Here is a 16955-nt window from a genome sequence, read left to right as displayed (position 1 = left end):
GAGTTTGACTGCTGTCAAAATATTATGCTTTAATCTGAGTCGGTTCGCAGTGCATAAACTTTTGACAGGGACTGTCGCACGTCAACAACCTTCAGAAAATCAATTCCCCAGCGAAGTGATAAAACGAGGTTGACCAGTTCTTGGCTAATATCTCGGAATCTAAGAGAGATGGACAAATTTTCATAAGAACCTTTTTTGTGGAGGAAATTGAATACTGCAATAAATGTTATGACAAGAATTTCGCTATCCCCATTAGATTCGGAGATATTACTCAAAAACTCAACTCAGACATGAGTTCACTTATCTCGTTTTACCACTTCGCTACTGAATCCTTGGCGGTAATAATTTTTTTTACCACTAGTGAAATGGGGATGGAGCCGACAAGAAAAAATGTCTCCTGACCCCACAGTTGTAGGAATTCTTGTCAGTTTTATTTTAACCATTAATTTTGAAAAATTCCAAGTAATGTAATTCTTGGAAGCCAATCCTCTCGTAGGTCTGTCCCACTTCCTCATTCTCAAACTCATCCCCTAAAGGCGTAAATATATGTCAAGAATTTTCGACAAGTTACGGGGTATTAGGAGAACGTCATTGTCCTGAGCTTGAGCCAAAGGGTGGAAAGGCAGGGGGAGGAGTACATAAAATGAGCGAAACAGGAATTAGTATACCCTAGTACAGTGGCTGGGTAATCAGCGGTGATACTGGATGCCTGGGTACGAAAATTCCAGCGTGAAGCTCCGGTGGAGTCCTCTATCTGGTAGAGGGATTAGAGCGTCTAACGTACGCTTCCAAGAGGGTTAGGGAGTAGTTTATTTCGACGTGGGAAAATATGAAACACTTAGGGCTCCCGAGTGCCTGCCGGAAGCTCGGATACTCTGCAATGCACATTTTTTAGAGATAATTGTGCTTAATATTTCAATGGAATCGCATGATACCAAGTTTCTAGTCGCCCGCAAATAGGGTGATTCATTTAATTCAGATGAAATTCACTGAGAGATAAATTTAGTAAAATGGAACGATGATTTTTTGACTCAATCGCTCGATCTTACTTATAGGGCTAATGGAGTAATTGATTGGAGTAATGAGATATGTTGGCATTTTTAGAAGATTGCCTGATTAAACTGTGTTCTTCAATCCTTGATTCTAAGGGTTCCAAACATGAACCCCATGCTGCGATCAAACGAGGGTTCGAATTTATCGTATATTAATTCGTATCCCCTGAATATTTATTGTAGGTGTTATTAATGGAATCGTAGGTAATTAGATATTTTTAATGAAATAATGATCCATAATCAATGGAATATTTCATTATCTGGGGTCTATTGAAAATCCACTGAGAAAATTAAGAATTAAAACGATGAAACAATAGAATTCTATTTTTATACGAAAGAATATGTATCCAACGACATATATTTTAGAAAGCCTACGATATTTTTGTCTCAGTGCAGAAACTATGAAATATTCATGATTTTCTTATCATTTTTCGTCACATTATTGTCTCAATCACATTTAAATACAAACAGAACTTAAACATTTGGTAGTAAATTAATATTTGATAAATTGAAAGATTAATTATGAGAAATTCGTTCAAATGATATGAAATTTATTATCGACAAAGGAGAGGACAATTTAAATTAAATTAAATCCCAAATTCCTCTCTCGACATACGAGTTAAATCCGATTGAGCCATTGGATAAATTCTTAAGTCGTCTCGCCACTACCCCCGTTTAGTTAATATCAATGGCCTAATATCGTGTTCATCCCCTAAAATCTCATCTCCTCCCTCAGCAATAGACGAGCAACACAAGCTTAAGATTATTACTCATACACCTTACACACAACATAAAATCAAAAATCAATACTGTCGTTTATATTCCAACCAAGAAATACGGTATCCATGGGATTAATGAAATGGTCCACACACACAATGTCAGAGGGTACGTCAGTGAAAGGAATATGGGGCACAGTCGTTAAATCCAACGAAACTCTCATTGGACAGTATCTCTCTGTCTCACTCATTGTCTCTCTTCACGTACATAGTCTGGTGTATATGGCTTGGCTCGTTTCATTTGCTAGCAGGCCCCATGTTTTCACTTTTTATAGCGCCGTGACGAGGATCGTAAACTTTTGCCGATAAATCGAGGGAAAAAAAGAAGCCGTCGATAGGAGCGACAGGTGAAATCGGTGCTTGTGATGTGAGAGGCAACAGTGCGAGGGTCACAAAAGCTTCTGACCTCCTCCTCCTCCACCCCCTCTAACTGCCTCATACCGAGCTCACGGCTCGTTGTTCAAGCATCAAAGTAATCCAAGTTCACGATCTAACAATAAAGCACAAATGAAAAGAAAAATAAAAACTAACAATTCCACCCTCTCACGTGTGAACAAACATTAATGAATAATAATTAGTGCTACGATAATTGATATAATGCGTGCGTTGAATTCACAAGAAACAGGAATACACTGTCACCGTGTGGTGGTGATGGGGAGGGTGGTATGTTCATTGTACCGTGCGTGCCGCGAAATGTTGGCGCTAATATGACGATTATACTAATAAAATTTTCATCACCGTATAACCATCATCGCAGCAATATATCTTTCTCGCGTCTCTCGACGTTGTGCTAAATTTTCGTAAACGCCATACGGTGAGTCAACATTTGCTTCTCTTCTTCGTTTGCGTTTTTTTATTCGTATTCGTGAGCTAGTGATGCGATTAAAATACATCATGCAGATGGAAAATAAACTTGAAAATTTTTATTGTAATTTTTCGGTTCAAGTGGTTTACAACATTGCGAGTGGAAATGGGCGAAGTGGGAAAGTGAGGGGAAACGATAATATTTAGGAGATATTAGTGAATAACGGTGGAGAGAGTATTCCAAAAAGTTTCTATTTTGGGTGGGAGAAATTGGAGAGTTTCTTTATCGATTGGTCATGTTTAGGCTCGTGTTCATCATTCTCGCGGACTAACGTAAGACTGTTTAGACGACCCATTTGTTACGGTGTAAACAGAGGAAGCGGTATTGGTGGAATGATGTTATCTATCAAAATGCAAAGTACGCAATGTACACATCTGTAGTGTACATCGGGTATGATATATAAGCCCGGCTTACACCTCCGAGTTCTCGGAAATTTCACTCGAGAGAAGATTATGACGATTTTAACGAAATTTTGTAGTCGGGAAAATAATTCGGTTGAATTTTATTCGGAGAGAAAAGGGCTAATAAAAATTACACGGAGAGAAACATTTAGTAAAAATTACAGAAGTTGAATTCACTTACTAATTATAAATATGATTAAGAAAATTTCATCATATCCAAGTATGCAATAATTATGACAAGTCCTATGGAAAAAAATCCGTATATTCTAAAGTAAAAAGGATAATCGTAAAAATAGATGAAAGTAATCCTAGAACGCTCGAATCGTGCAGATTTCGAGTTTCCTGTATTAAGTTTATACGATCTTTTTTCACATAACTCATGAAACATAGGTGAAACATACTTTCGACATTCTGTCATAAAATATATGAAAATGTCGCCGTAAAAAATTCGAAAACAAATATTTTCTTCATTCCAGACAAATACCATGTTTATTCAATATAGTTAAATCTTTAAAAACATCTGTAAAAAAAACAAATCATGAGCTGTCTTCAAAAAATAAATATTCCTGAAATTAATAAAATTATCCTCCCACGAAACTATTCTCATTTTTATTTTTTCATGGACTGATAAGACTACAAAAAATTCTTTATTGCATATGATGAAGATTTATCAATACCAGTACTGCCTCATGAATGTCACTTCAATTTAAAATCGTCTCGTTTTTCAAAAAAATATCCTCCAAAAATTCTAAAACTTTTATCACGAATATGTTAAAATCTTATCCCTCAAAACAACAGAAGAAAAAAATGAGATCGTTCAATAATTCATTTGTTATTAGTTAACTTATTCACTGTAATTGAAGTGTCGCCAAAAAAATCGTTCCTCTAAATTTGGATTCATCCCTCAACAAAATAATTTTCCCATAAAAAAAACTCTTTTATTCTATTCCCTCTGCAGTCCTCTCACGCTTTCATTGCGGTCACCCCCATTCTACCATCCGCAAACTGCAACAATGTATTCCCTACGACTGTCAGTCATGAAATAATTATTTTCAATGTAACGAGAGTGCCGTCCCGAGAATATATCAAACATAAATGAAGTTCCCGAGCTTTTTCAAGATCAAAGGCAGCACCACCCCCTCCTCCCCATCCCTGTCCACCCACTTGATGATATTGTCTCCGCTCCTAAAACCCTACAAAATCCACAAGGACCAAATGACTTATCACAAACATCTGCTATCATAATTATCGTTGTCAATAGCACTCTATGTCATCCACTTGATGGCATTTTAATTATGATCATAAACACAGCCTCATCATCTGAAATCCCGCAAGCAATTATTCACCAGACAATTTCCACTGAAAAATAAAAGACTAAACTAAACTTCATCCAATTGAAATTTCAATGAAAATCGAATAAACCAAAAATTAGAGTCTGATAATCTCGTGAGTTCGCATGTTACGGTGGACATTTATCCGATTCACCCATTGATTCCATGGATAAACGATAAAGACTGGTTTCATTGTCGTGACTGGTCACCATGAACTGGTTCCTCGATTCTAATCCCTTAATGGCCTCCGGAAAAACGTCTCGTAATGTAATTGAATTTCTCGCTGGTTTTCTCTCCCTTTTTTTTCCATTCGCCATTGTTTTCCATCGTTACAAGGTTTAATGGATGTGCCCATTGCCTATCCCTCAACAAACGTCCTGGATATACCTCGCTCGATTCCTCAGTCAGTCTTTTCCTGGGAGGGCACACACTGGACATTATACTCTTCGGTGAGTTTCCATCGCTTTACGATGCTTGAGTAGCACTCACCATAAAAGATTATATAAAAAGCAAATATAATGGGCTACTTCTTCTTCAGCTTCTCAGAATTTCAGTTGCTTGAAAGGGACATAGTGGGCAAGTTATGAAAGTCAACAACAATACACCATTTCGTATCATTAGGGCCATTGGTGTTCTTGAGGATATGGCATCAATGAAACTCTCTTTGTGGAATCCACTCGTGGGTTTATTCGTGGAGAGACCAGATCTCAGTGGGACTGTTCAAATTGCAGTGGTTATCTTTGTCATGGTATGGTGCCACTTCCCGTGGGTGTAACAGTAATTATTTCTAATTTGTGGTTATGCAAAAATACGAGAGAAGGCGAGGATCCCTGGATGATAATACCTGTGTATAGTTGGAGGTTCGTAAGGGCTCTTTGGTAGTGAAAGGCAGTCGGAGAGGTCTTTTCGGGGGAATGGACCGGTTTTGATATTGTGAGCTTGGGGTCGGTTTTTAGCACCCTTGTGACACTTTTATGAAAATTTGGGATTGAATCGTGTGGAGGGTACGAAGATAGTTGAGAAAAAGGTGCTGATAAGACGAAGCTAATGTGTACGTTGGAGAAAAACATTATTTGTGGTTAGAATATATAAGCTATGATTTTGTTTGAGAAAAGCTCAATAAAAATTACGTGAAAAGTCGGTTATTTGTGGAGCAAAGTGTCTGTCAGACAACAATAATGAAACGAACTTGAAGTTTTTCGTAACTCGGGGAAAAATTTTATCTGTAAATGAAAATTTTTCTCATGACACTTTGAACCCTTGTGTGACGCTTGACAGAGCTTTTCATGACTCAGGCTCATGATTCAGGTCATGAATAAGACCCCCCGATGAATCGAATATCTTTTATATTTCCCTGCTACAAAATTGATTCTGTACTTGCGAGTTAGAAATCTTAAAATTTCGAAGGATAGATTCGGCAACGTCTTGTTGAACCCGGAAGTTTTTAAAAGAGATTGTAAGGGATGGATCTAGTTTGAAAGGCCCTCCACGATTTTTGTCATTTTTTGATTCACTCTAAATGCAGTTAAATGTGATAATCAAGTTCTTAATCAACTTGAGATTGATATATACCATTGTATATTTTATGAGAAATGTTAATTAAAAATGCAAAACTGGAATTGGTGTCTGCGAGTATAACAATTTCGGCCTTCAAGCGATTATCATTCCCAGCTTCGTTTTAATTAATTCTCCAGTGCAAGAGATACCACGAAGTGTCGAAGAAATTACAGAAAAATGCAATTGCGTATTTATCTCTGGTACATTTTGAATTGAAGATGAAGAATAATATTGATTGAAGGTCGTATCAATTTTAACCCCCTCTAGAGAGAACAACTCGCTCTCTGATGGCACCTGAACATTGAGACAATTTCATAGCTTAATTCTCTTGACCGTCTTTCACTCCTCAATATTTGAGATTTAATCCCTATCACTTAATTTTCCAATATCAGCAGATGAAAAACTCAGTTAAGAATGGACTCATCACCTTTCAAACTTTAAAATAATTTAAAGAATAATTCAAGCTCCACGCGATTGCAAAATGGAAGTTTGCGAAGGGCATTTATATTTCTGCCGGTTGATGCCCGAGTAAATGTGAAATGTGATTATTGCATTATTGATAATGCAATGATGATATTTACGGGGGAATAACGGGAACCGGAATTATACTGTACACACATATAATTACATCGAATTAATTCGGTGTAGGGCTTCTAACGCCGACTCTCATATGCTCCACACTCCATTAGATTAAACGGATTTCAAAACCCCGAGCGCTTTTCCACCAACTGCGTTTTGGTTTTCGTTTCAGGTTGGTTACCCTCACAACTACGAACAATGTTATGCTACATGCATTAAATTGTGAAAATCCTTTTAAGTGAACTGAAATCTTGTATTTGGAGATTTTATGAGATAATGAATTTTGCTCACCCGAGTATGGCTCTGACTGTACATCCTCTGACTGTAGATTGAAATTACCACCTGCATTTGGTGGACATCCGTTTCTACTTTGTTGAGCAACACGAATTGTATGAGTTGCCAGGAGTGATGGGCCACGAGGGGGTACTTCTGGGGGTGCTGGCTCGGGGGGTGAATCTCTGCCGTTATCTGGAGAAAGAGGAAACGATATGTAGAATACAAACAAATACATTGTTTCTTTGATTTTTCGTCGATCTAGGGGAAACCGACCAGTTGATAGACAGTTTCAGACTATTTAACGTACACACGAGAGATAAAGTACTGATGAATCGTTTGCTATTAAATTGAAAATGGTACATAATTCTCTGGGTCTCAACTGCAAAGTTTTTTTGAATAGTATTTAAAGGGTTGAAATGTGAGGATAAGATTTATTTACACTGCCAATGTAATGCTGGAATCTTAATTTATATTCTTGTAAATTGAAGGTCTTCATGACCCTTCATTTTTCGTTGGAAATAATTTGTTGAAAATTTAAATTATTCAAATCTTCTCATGTTCATAACTCAAAAACTCGGGGTTCGATCCCATTTGGAGCCATTTCTTGTCGAATTAAATTGATTATGTATAAGTCATATATTATATACTATATATATTATATTATATATTATTATAATATATATTCAATAACGGAAAAAAGCTGCAAAAAGTAATTGAGGCATCTGCTTTTTTAATGAATGCAATAGATAAACTAGTGACTCGCAGGATACACTGTGACATTTAGGAAATAAATTTACAAACAAATTCACTCTTTTACATAGTTCAATATTAAGAATAGTCATCGTCATAACGAGACCGATATCATGTACATTTGTACTAATAATTATTTCTTCAAAGTTCTTCAAATAGATAAATTTTTTTGAAAAACTTTTCTTTGTGGAGGATAATTGTGACTTCAGGTCCTGCCGTAAATATGAGTAAAGCCATTAAGTTCGGGATACGTTTATATAAACGAACATTGATACCAAATTGGATGCCCAAAAATACTTTAGCGACCGATACCCGACGACAGTCATAAATTACTAAATTAAGTTTTAGAGTGCTTGAGGTCGAAATCAGCTGCCAAGTGAATATTCCAGGACTATTTCCGAATTTAACATAGATAATTGAATATTCGTGCGCACGCTTTTCTTTCGTCAGCGAATTAATATTCGAAGACTGCGGGAAAAAAATCTGAAATGTCCAGTTAATTGTCGGGTCAATTACCGGATAGAATACGAAATTGTTGGAACATTTTTCCCTGAAAGTCAAGTCTCAGAAAACTCGGATTTTCTGGTCGTGGCATTTCGAGTGAATTTGAAAATAATCTAGTAAGAAAGAAAAATTTATCAAAAACATGGAGTGTCGTTTTGAGATAAACTAATGAGGTGAAAAATCGCGAGCCAAATTGGAGATTAATTCAACCAACAAAATACGGTAATTTGACAATGTTTTCATTGACTATTTTAGATTTTGGCGCAGACGGAACTAAATCGATAATTTATTTAAAAGAGTCTGTAAGAGTCCAGAGGGTCCACTTCACTCTAAATTTGCGCATTTTTAATCAGCGTAAAAATAACTGCCGCAAATCATTCGCTCATTTTTGTAAATAAAGTCTTGGTAAGTCCCAATTAAATGTTATTTTTATTCGTTTCTCCATTCCTATAGACGCGATATAAATCCAATGGATTTCGACACCAAGTCCATGTATATACAATTAGACCAATATATAACCATTACAGATTGTTAATGTTGTACAGCGCATTACTGTAAATCAACGTTAAGTACAAACCCAGTGGTCTATCGTGGGCTTTCGCCAACGTAACTTACTCCCCCTCTCTTGGTAACTCTCTGATATTCGATAATGGAAGTTAGCTTAGCCTACGTAGTTTCTCTCACATTCAGGTTCCAACACCGATGAAATAGGCAGATTAAAACTGTCCACTACTGTGAATATTCACTGAAAACCTCACCGAATCACATGGCAAAATTCACAATAATTTTTAACTGAACTGGGTCACTTGATCAATAATGCAATTCTATTAATGTTCCAAGAGAGAAATTCACGATAAAGTTCAGAAATAAATTTTCTGGAATATGATAAAATGGATTCGTATTGACGTACATGGAAAAAATGATGAACTATCCCCAAATTTTTTTTGTAAAATCCAGGATTTTCCACGGTAAATTCGAAATCTGTTTTTTGTAACATAAACCAACAATTCTGGTGTCGCCACATAAATTTTTTTTAGTGCGTCCGAATGAAATAATTGTTTTTTAGCTAGAATTTTATTTACATAGAATAATGAGGTTGAAAGAAGATTATTTGTCATCAATAGAAGAATTTTTGTTAGGACAGAAGAGTTTTACTTGTTTATTAAACGTTGGCACCCTTTTGATACCGTCGAATGACCTCCTGAGTGAAAAATCAGCTCGGGTTCAAATCAAAGTCCCATCAAACTAGACCTGACGATGGATCAAAAAGTGATCAAATGATTTTGATGAGGTGATGGTAATTTAATAAAATTTATCCTGGTATTTGAGGAAATTGGTGCTAACCTATTCTCTCAATATATGATATTCCTTGATAATTACTGAACCGTTTGTAATCATCGATTCTCCCATCAGTACACTGTTTTCCTAGACTCTATACTCTGTACGTTTCACCTATCATCCAAAACATTTCCGAGTAACGTGACCATTAATCTGTTAAATCGACACCGTTGCCAATATCAGCGCACCTCCGTGAATCGAGGGGTCATGGAACGGCGTGATTTGCCAGAATCATTTCAAATTATTCCGCTTGTTACAACAGAAACTTTAACTCAGTGTGTTTCTGCATGTCATTGAACTTTAATTGCAAATAATCACACATAATGATACGTATGGACTAATTTGCTGAATTGCAATGGCTCTCAGTTGAGTCCCTATCAACAGTGCAGAAACTGGTGCAATTATTGTCTAACAAACTATATAACATCACTCAGAAATTTCCCAGAATGAACAATCAATAGAAATCAACTATTTGCTTATAAATAAATGTGGGAAAGGGTATTTGGGATATTGAAAGAATTTCATTCATTTTATCATTTATTAAAATAATCTTCCTCCATTAGAATAATTTTTTGAAAACTCTATTTCTGACATTGAAAATAACTTCTATATTTTTTAACTAACACAAAAAAAATAATGATAATATTAACAGTAATAACAAATAGTGGATGAGGCTAGGTAGCGGCGGAGGGGGGGGGACGCCTTTTAGCGATATAACACGCTAATCTGTTTTTGTTCTTGTCTTTCTACAAAAAAAAATTAATTAAAAACTTACCCTTCGCACAATATTATTTGAATTTACTAATTAAAATTGATAATGGAGGTTGTTCAGAGAATTTTCCTACAAGAAATTTCCTGAGGGTTTTTTGCGTTCACAGGAAAAAAATACAATTCTGCCAAATAAATATTTTTTAAATAAAAATTTATATAAACATTTGGTTTGGAGATGTCAGAAATGGATTGGACTGGAACTAATTTCATAGATAGAATAATATTTTGTTGTGAACATGTTCCCTTTCGTAAAAGATGAAGTGCTCAAAATGGTACGTACGTACCTGCCAGGAAGTGAGGGTTAAATAAACCTGTTTGCGTCCCGAATGTGCAGAAAATAAGCATTAGTGCAGTGCTGCCCGAATACATCAAATACACTGATAGAAACGATTAGTTGCTGTAAGCAAATGAATTTGCCTGGAGGCTCGAGTTTATTTAGTCTCACCGGATGTTCACTCTTTAACTATTAACAAATATTTATTTTGTCATGTTAAACTTTACACGTGAATAATATTAGAGGAATGTACCAGAGAATACTTTAAATTGAATTTGAGAAGAACTAACTTTGATGGGATTTTGAGTTGTTTGTCCAAGGTTAATTTTTCAAATATGAAAACTAAGATTTTTTTAATTCACCGAATTTATCAGGGAACTCTTTGAAAGCTTCGGAATTTTCATAAAATCATGAATAAAAAAAATGTTTTGAAAGTCTCAAGCACAATTTTTCTCATACCATTTGTTAATAGTTAATGAATAGTCTTATTATGAAATAAATCATTTCATCAGTGTATCATAATACAAATATGTGCATCAATTACTAGAATAAAATCCCCAGTGCTAAAACCACGTAATCTATTATTAACTTGACAATAATGACCATCGAAACAGCGGTGAAATTGAGGAAGATGAATTCCAATGATAGGATAAAAAGAAAAAAAACCATGAAATATGACAATATACATACGAATACTGATGACTCTCTAATTTAACAATGTACCAACGTAATAGTAATAGTTTAATTAAATCGTAGCGGTGAAACGTGGCAATGTATTTCTGTCGACAGCAGCCGTGTCCATCCACGTATCTGGGATAACTTTAACCTAGCCAAAAACCCCCTCCCCCACAATTCACTGTTATAGTACAATAAATGTACATGGACATTCGTTTCAGTTATATCGGACACAATTCTCGGCTCCCGCCCGAGGATTCGAAACTGGGAAAGCACATGTAATGCATAATTGGATAGTCGATATCACCATCGTTTATTACCCCTCGATGTGAATAAAAAATTATGTTATTGCCCCTCATAATCCTCGATTTACACACGCCAACAAATCTACCCTGTTTTTTGCTGATAAAAACGAATGTTTGATGTACAATTTTTTTATTATCATTCTACTGACATTGAAACGCAATTGTGTGAAAAATATTGACGGTCATCCGTTGATAAAACCATTTATTTCACATCGACTCCCTCATATTTTATTTTCCGATTACCATTCGGGAGAGGCAAAAGAGGCTGAAGTGCAAGTAGTGAAATCGGTTTAGAGTCAGACGCAGACCCAGAATTGGAAGGTGGCCGACAGTGACTTGATGCGGTTAGCGGTTGGCATTGGTAATTGGATTTAATGGACTAACGCTTTCACTCCAGAAATACATATTCAATATTCATGTAAATATGAATTATTCCCGGTGATATATTGCTACCGAGGAGATCTCGGGTGGTATCGTTCTGGTTTAACGGTTCGTCGAATCATTGTAAATTGAACCGGTGAAAAGAGAATTTCACTGAAACGTCTGAATGATTTTATTATGAGTATTGATGAACATGCGCCAGTTCACCTCTAACAACTGAAAAATGTGATTAATTCTAAAATAGAGGCAATATGTATTTTGGGAAATATGGTGCCATGACCATTGGTGAACTGTTACAATTTTGGCTATTGGAAATTCCATGGAATAATCAGAACTTTGAATTTTCGTTTCTTTTTTTTTCGAGTGAAGCGAGAAAGGGAACATTCTCGTTAATATATTTTTTGATTTATCCAAGGTCGACACTGAGCGAGTGAGAACGACCAAATTAATGAGTTTTTGATCAAACCGAAAATTTACTGTAAAGATTGACAGAATCTTTCACAGATAAGCCCGATACTCGGATAATTTTCAAATTTTCAATTTATAATTATCTAAACACAGAAATCTTTTGATGACTTCAAAATTGTCTGTTACCGTACCACACAGAAGATTTTTCATTCCGCTTAATAAAACAATTCAAAAAACCTTTAAAAGATGACAATATTTCGTCTTGGAAATTGTTATAAACTAATTGTAATCTATTTTTTGTCAATTTAAATTCCATTTCGCATACAAGTGACGAAAATATATGGAGCTATGGATTAAATCCTTTATCATTTTCCAATCTCTTTCCCCAACTATTTATTCTCAATGTGAAACCAAAAATGTAAATTATGAATGAGGAGAGCCCTGAAGCCAATTCTTCATAACAATCGATGGAAACTCTATGCAAAATTAATGAAAAATTAATCAATAAAAAGTTACACGAATTTAAATTAAAATCTTTCGAAACTACTTTCAATTCATTTGTAATGATTTCAAAATAATCCCATTAACTAATAAAACCTAAAAGAAAAAAATTAATTCCCAAATTGAACTGAAGACATTCCATCCACACTTGCGATTAAGACCCGGAAAATTTGGAAAATTGTCCAGAAATACCGTAAATTGTCTGGATAAATTTACTTTCATTTGATAGGTAGTAACACGGAATTCACCCGTGACTGAGTAAATAGAATGCATCGAGAGAATAAGGGATTCCTCAGGGTTCGGTAGCACTATTGCCAAGTCCGATGCTATTTCAATATTGTCGAGACAGGGTGGCAGTTTTCGGTGAGTGGATAAGGCGTTTCTAGGCACTCTCCAAACGGCCAGACGTGTAGCGGTTGTGCACTAGGGTTAACACGGGCAAACTCCTGACCGTTGGGAACCATTTGCTAATAGATGCCGCGACATCCCAGCCATTAGACCACAGGGACATTCCGACGAGCAATATCCCATCGGAGATTTGGAGCGGGAATTACCGCTCGGCCGATCCTGTTAATTTCAACGAGCCTCGGAGACCCTCAGCCCTTAGGAAATGAACCACATTTACTCTATTATGACACAGTATCATCGTCAACCGTGAACAGAGGGGATTTCGCAACGTCAAATAGTCAAGTGGTTATGAATTTTCGAGAATTCTGCAGTTGAGTAGCACTAGATAACGTTTCTTGGTCGTCCTAGAGAATTCGAGGGAGTGCAAACATGAATTTTTGGTTACAATAATACCTCGACTCCAGTGAATAGACTGAGAGAAATATTTTGTAAAATGGAGCGACTATTCTCTGATTCAACCATTCGGTCTTGTTCACTAATACCAACGGAATAATTCTAGAGCAGAAATCGTGGTATGAAAAGTGTTTGTGTGATGTGACAGATTTAGTACTTCCAGACTTCACTAATCGATCGATTTATTTATTCCCAACTAAATCCGTCTACAATTAATGAATAGTAGAAGTGAAAGAGCTCAAATGAATATTCGTTGATCGTCAACGAATGGCTTAATTGAAAGCCCAATGTCAAGTCAAACAAGGAGACTTAAATATATATTCAAATGAGCCTCAACCTACGACCAAAATCCATTTGTTTGTGATAACTAATCCATTCTTTTCAGTTGACAAATCCTGGATGAACATGTAGACTCTTTCCCGTTGTTGCACCTGCCTCACAACTATCGACTCAACTTAATGAACCTTGTCATAACCATTTGGATGCTGCACTTCAACCCAAGTTCATTATCCAACAATAGCTAATCTCCATCATCACTCTAACCAACAACAAATCATTCTGATCCATATTTGCTAGACATTCCCCATTCCCACTGGATCCAAGATGTTGACAATTTCATCATTTGATCCTGAGCAGAAAGTACCTTTCGATTAGTCCAAAAATTTGGTACTCCCTACCAGTGAACTATTCTGACTGGGAGACGTTTATTAGACCCCCTATGAAACGAGATCCACTAGTCAGTTCATTAAAAAGTTATGTGGACCACCACAGTCCGTAGAACCCAGTGAGTGAAGGAACAGGTCACCAACAAAGCTTCCATACACTTTCTCATTTCGTGGTTTCAAAACTGCGTTAACCACGGCGAGGGGTGAGTAAGAGTTGAAGGGGGATGAGAGGATGGGGTACAGGATACAGCTTCAGTACTCCACCATGGAATATAGAGGGTGTCCCCAGGCCTAAATACTCTCGGCTGGGCTCAAGCTCCACTCACTCCAAAACAATATAGTACTGTCCGTTAACTTTACAGTGAGCTTCGCTAACTAGCTGGGCCACGAGTAACTACTAACTCGGTTACGCCATACACGTTCAGTATAGTATAGCGAAGGAGGCAAACAGAAGGGGACAGAGAATACCACCAACTGACGCCAGTGAAAGAGAAGTATTTGAGCTTGTGAGAAAAATTGAAACATCAAACCATTTGGGCTGATCCTGATGACAGAAGATCCGTCAAAGTGCAAAGTTTGACGGCCATTTTCGAGTCGACTATTGTGGGAGTTCCCTAATTACGATATAATGATGAGAAGACGAAAGTCATCGGCGGTCGGAGGTCTCGATGGTATCTCCTTTCATGATCCTACTGGCAAACTCAGTTCAGCCAAAATAGTTGTATTCGTTAATATCGTGTTCGATGATACAAAGTTGCTTATCCTCTCGACAAACTCTATTCAACTTTTGACCAGGCTCAATATTACCGAATAAATGCATTATCGTTGTTAATCGCATTGGCGGTGTAGCTCGTTAACTTATCGCGTTGGAGATTTCCCTGCAGGATAATTCGGTTACTGGACGATGAAGATGAGAAAAACAAGCGAAGGATGATCAGGCGATGGTGGATAATCCGAATTTTCGTGTTTTCCAGTCTCTGGGGCGAGAGTATATCGACTCAGCATGATTTTAACACATGAATGATGAAAAATAAAAGTACGAGTATGAGGAATGCCTTGGAAGCAGTAATGCGTGATGATAGAATAGAGAAAAGAATGGGAGGTATGAGTGCAGTAGACAGTCGTCTGATGAAAAGAACGTACCATTGTTGAGATGCATGCGGGAATGTTCATCTGGGAAAATCGTCTCAGAACGATCGCTGGCAGTTGAGCTAGAGCTCAAAGCGCTGTTGTGTTGACCTCGACGTGTACGACGACCTAGTGTACCACCCCCATTGCTGGTTTTCTTGGTGGGCGCCGCGTAAATCGCCTCGCCTGCCAGCAGCAATAATAACGATCAATAAAGAATAAATAGGGGGAGGAGGGTTGGTTAAAAAATAAAAATAATGGAGTTGTTGGGATACAACATTGTCATTATTGGGGGAGTGGTGAAGTATTACCGTTGCCGTTTCGCGAACGATCGGAGGATACACTGCCGTTGTAATGATGTCTACGAGAATTTGTACTCTCCAAGGGAAATGGTGATGCTTGACGATGATTTGGAGTTAGTGTTGGTGGTGGAGTTGGAAATGGTGTCGTTGGATTGTCGGTAGTTGCAGCACCCTCGGTATCTGAGCCTGTTCTGTATGCTCGATCCCCTGGAAATTGACAATTCATATTTATGAAGTATTGCACATTAAGGGGGTGAAATTTTATAGGAAATTTGGGGGGAAGGAAGCAAAACTGTTTGATGTCATTGAGATTGAAATGGTAATGCTAACTTTTTCGAAATATTTTTGATTTGAGGAGATGAAGACCCTCAAGTCAAGAAGTATTTCAAAAGTCGAGAAATGCTATTTTTAAAGATTAAATATTCCCTTTATTTAATTTCATGACAATATTTCTCGCAGAAAACAACTGATTGAAGAAGACTTTTTCTCAGTTATCGGATGTTTGGATATCTCGAATGCGAACGACCTCGTTTCCGCATTTTTTTCGAGTACCATTTCACCACAAATCCGTGTACATGCGTGCATACATGATGCATCCATTCAATTTCCCCTAGCCTCTGGAGTGATGTCAAGAGTACCTAGATTTACCCCCTTCAACGTGGCTATCATCCCCCTTTACTGTGCTCAAACCGTTGCGTTAGCTATTCACCAGAACAACTTGATACGCGTAGACTCTGGCTTTACCATTACAAATCCAGAGGACTTTGTCATAGATCGTTGGACTGATCCGAGTAGGGATAAGTCGATGCACCGAGCAAATCGATTCTAGGATTGTGGAGGTATCAGCACAGACCCTGGGGAATGAAAAAAATGGTAGACAAACTACTCGGGGAGAAAAGTCAGGAAAGAATTGTCAGGCGAAACTTCAGAAATGAGTCGCAAACTGACAAATTTCTGGGTTCCAGTCGACAGAAGAGAGGAAACTCGAGTTTAGCGAGAAGAAATTGTAGTAAACTCATTAATTCTTTAGCAGAACCATGAAAAAAATTGTAAAGCTGGCACCGAAAAATTCGGAGGGTCTCAATTTTTGGTGGTAATTCGGTAGAAATTTGGGGGATAAATTTCATTAATTCCGAGAAACTCTCTAGTCGAACCTTCAAGATAATGTGGTTCTCTGTAATTGTAGAGTTAAAGCAGTACTGAAACCTGAAATATGATTCCTTAGTATGAGTTTCATTTACAACCAAATTAAGTAAATTACAAATAATTACAAAGAGAGGATTTAGAAAATGATTGTATTCCCCTTTAATTCCGG

The 16955-nt window shown here is 36.9% G+C and overlaps 1 protein-coding gene across 3 annotated transcripts in view; it reads right to left on the bottom strand.

Annotated features, from left to right (window-relative positions):
- Positions 1 to 16955, bottom strand: part of Ten-a (Tenascin accessory) — a 505103-nt gene that overhangs the window by 278402 nt on the left and 209746 nt on the right. For 2 of the 3 annotated variants that reach the window (XM_064132440.1, XM_064132430.1), the window contains 4 exons: positions 15650 to 15847; positions 15354 to 15524; positions 10485 to 10511; positions 6853 to 7029 (listed from right to left, as the gene is read on the bottom strand). In XM_064132440.1, coding sequence (XP_063988510.1) covers positions 6853 to 7029; positions 10485 to 10511; positions 15354 to 15524; positions 15650 to 15847 — 573 coding nt within the window. The remainder of the gene's footprint in view (positions 1 to 6852; positions 7030 to 10484; positions 10512 to 15353; positions 15525 to 15649; positions 15848 to 16955) is intronic. The other variant, XM_064132422.1, reaches the window with a different exon arrangement.

This window comes from Diachasmimorpha longicaudata, chromosome 1 (genome assembly GCF_034640455.1).
Source record: "Diachasmimorpha longicaudata isolate KC_UGA_2023 chromosome 1, iyDiaLong2, whole genome shotgun sequence".
Taxonomy (NCBI): Eukaryota; Metazoa; Arthropoda; class Insecta; order Hymenoptera; family Braconidae; genus Diachasmimorpha; species Diachasmimorpha longicaudata.
This window is presented reverse-complemented; position numbering and strand designations above follow the sequence as displayed.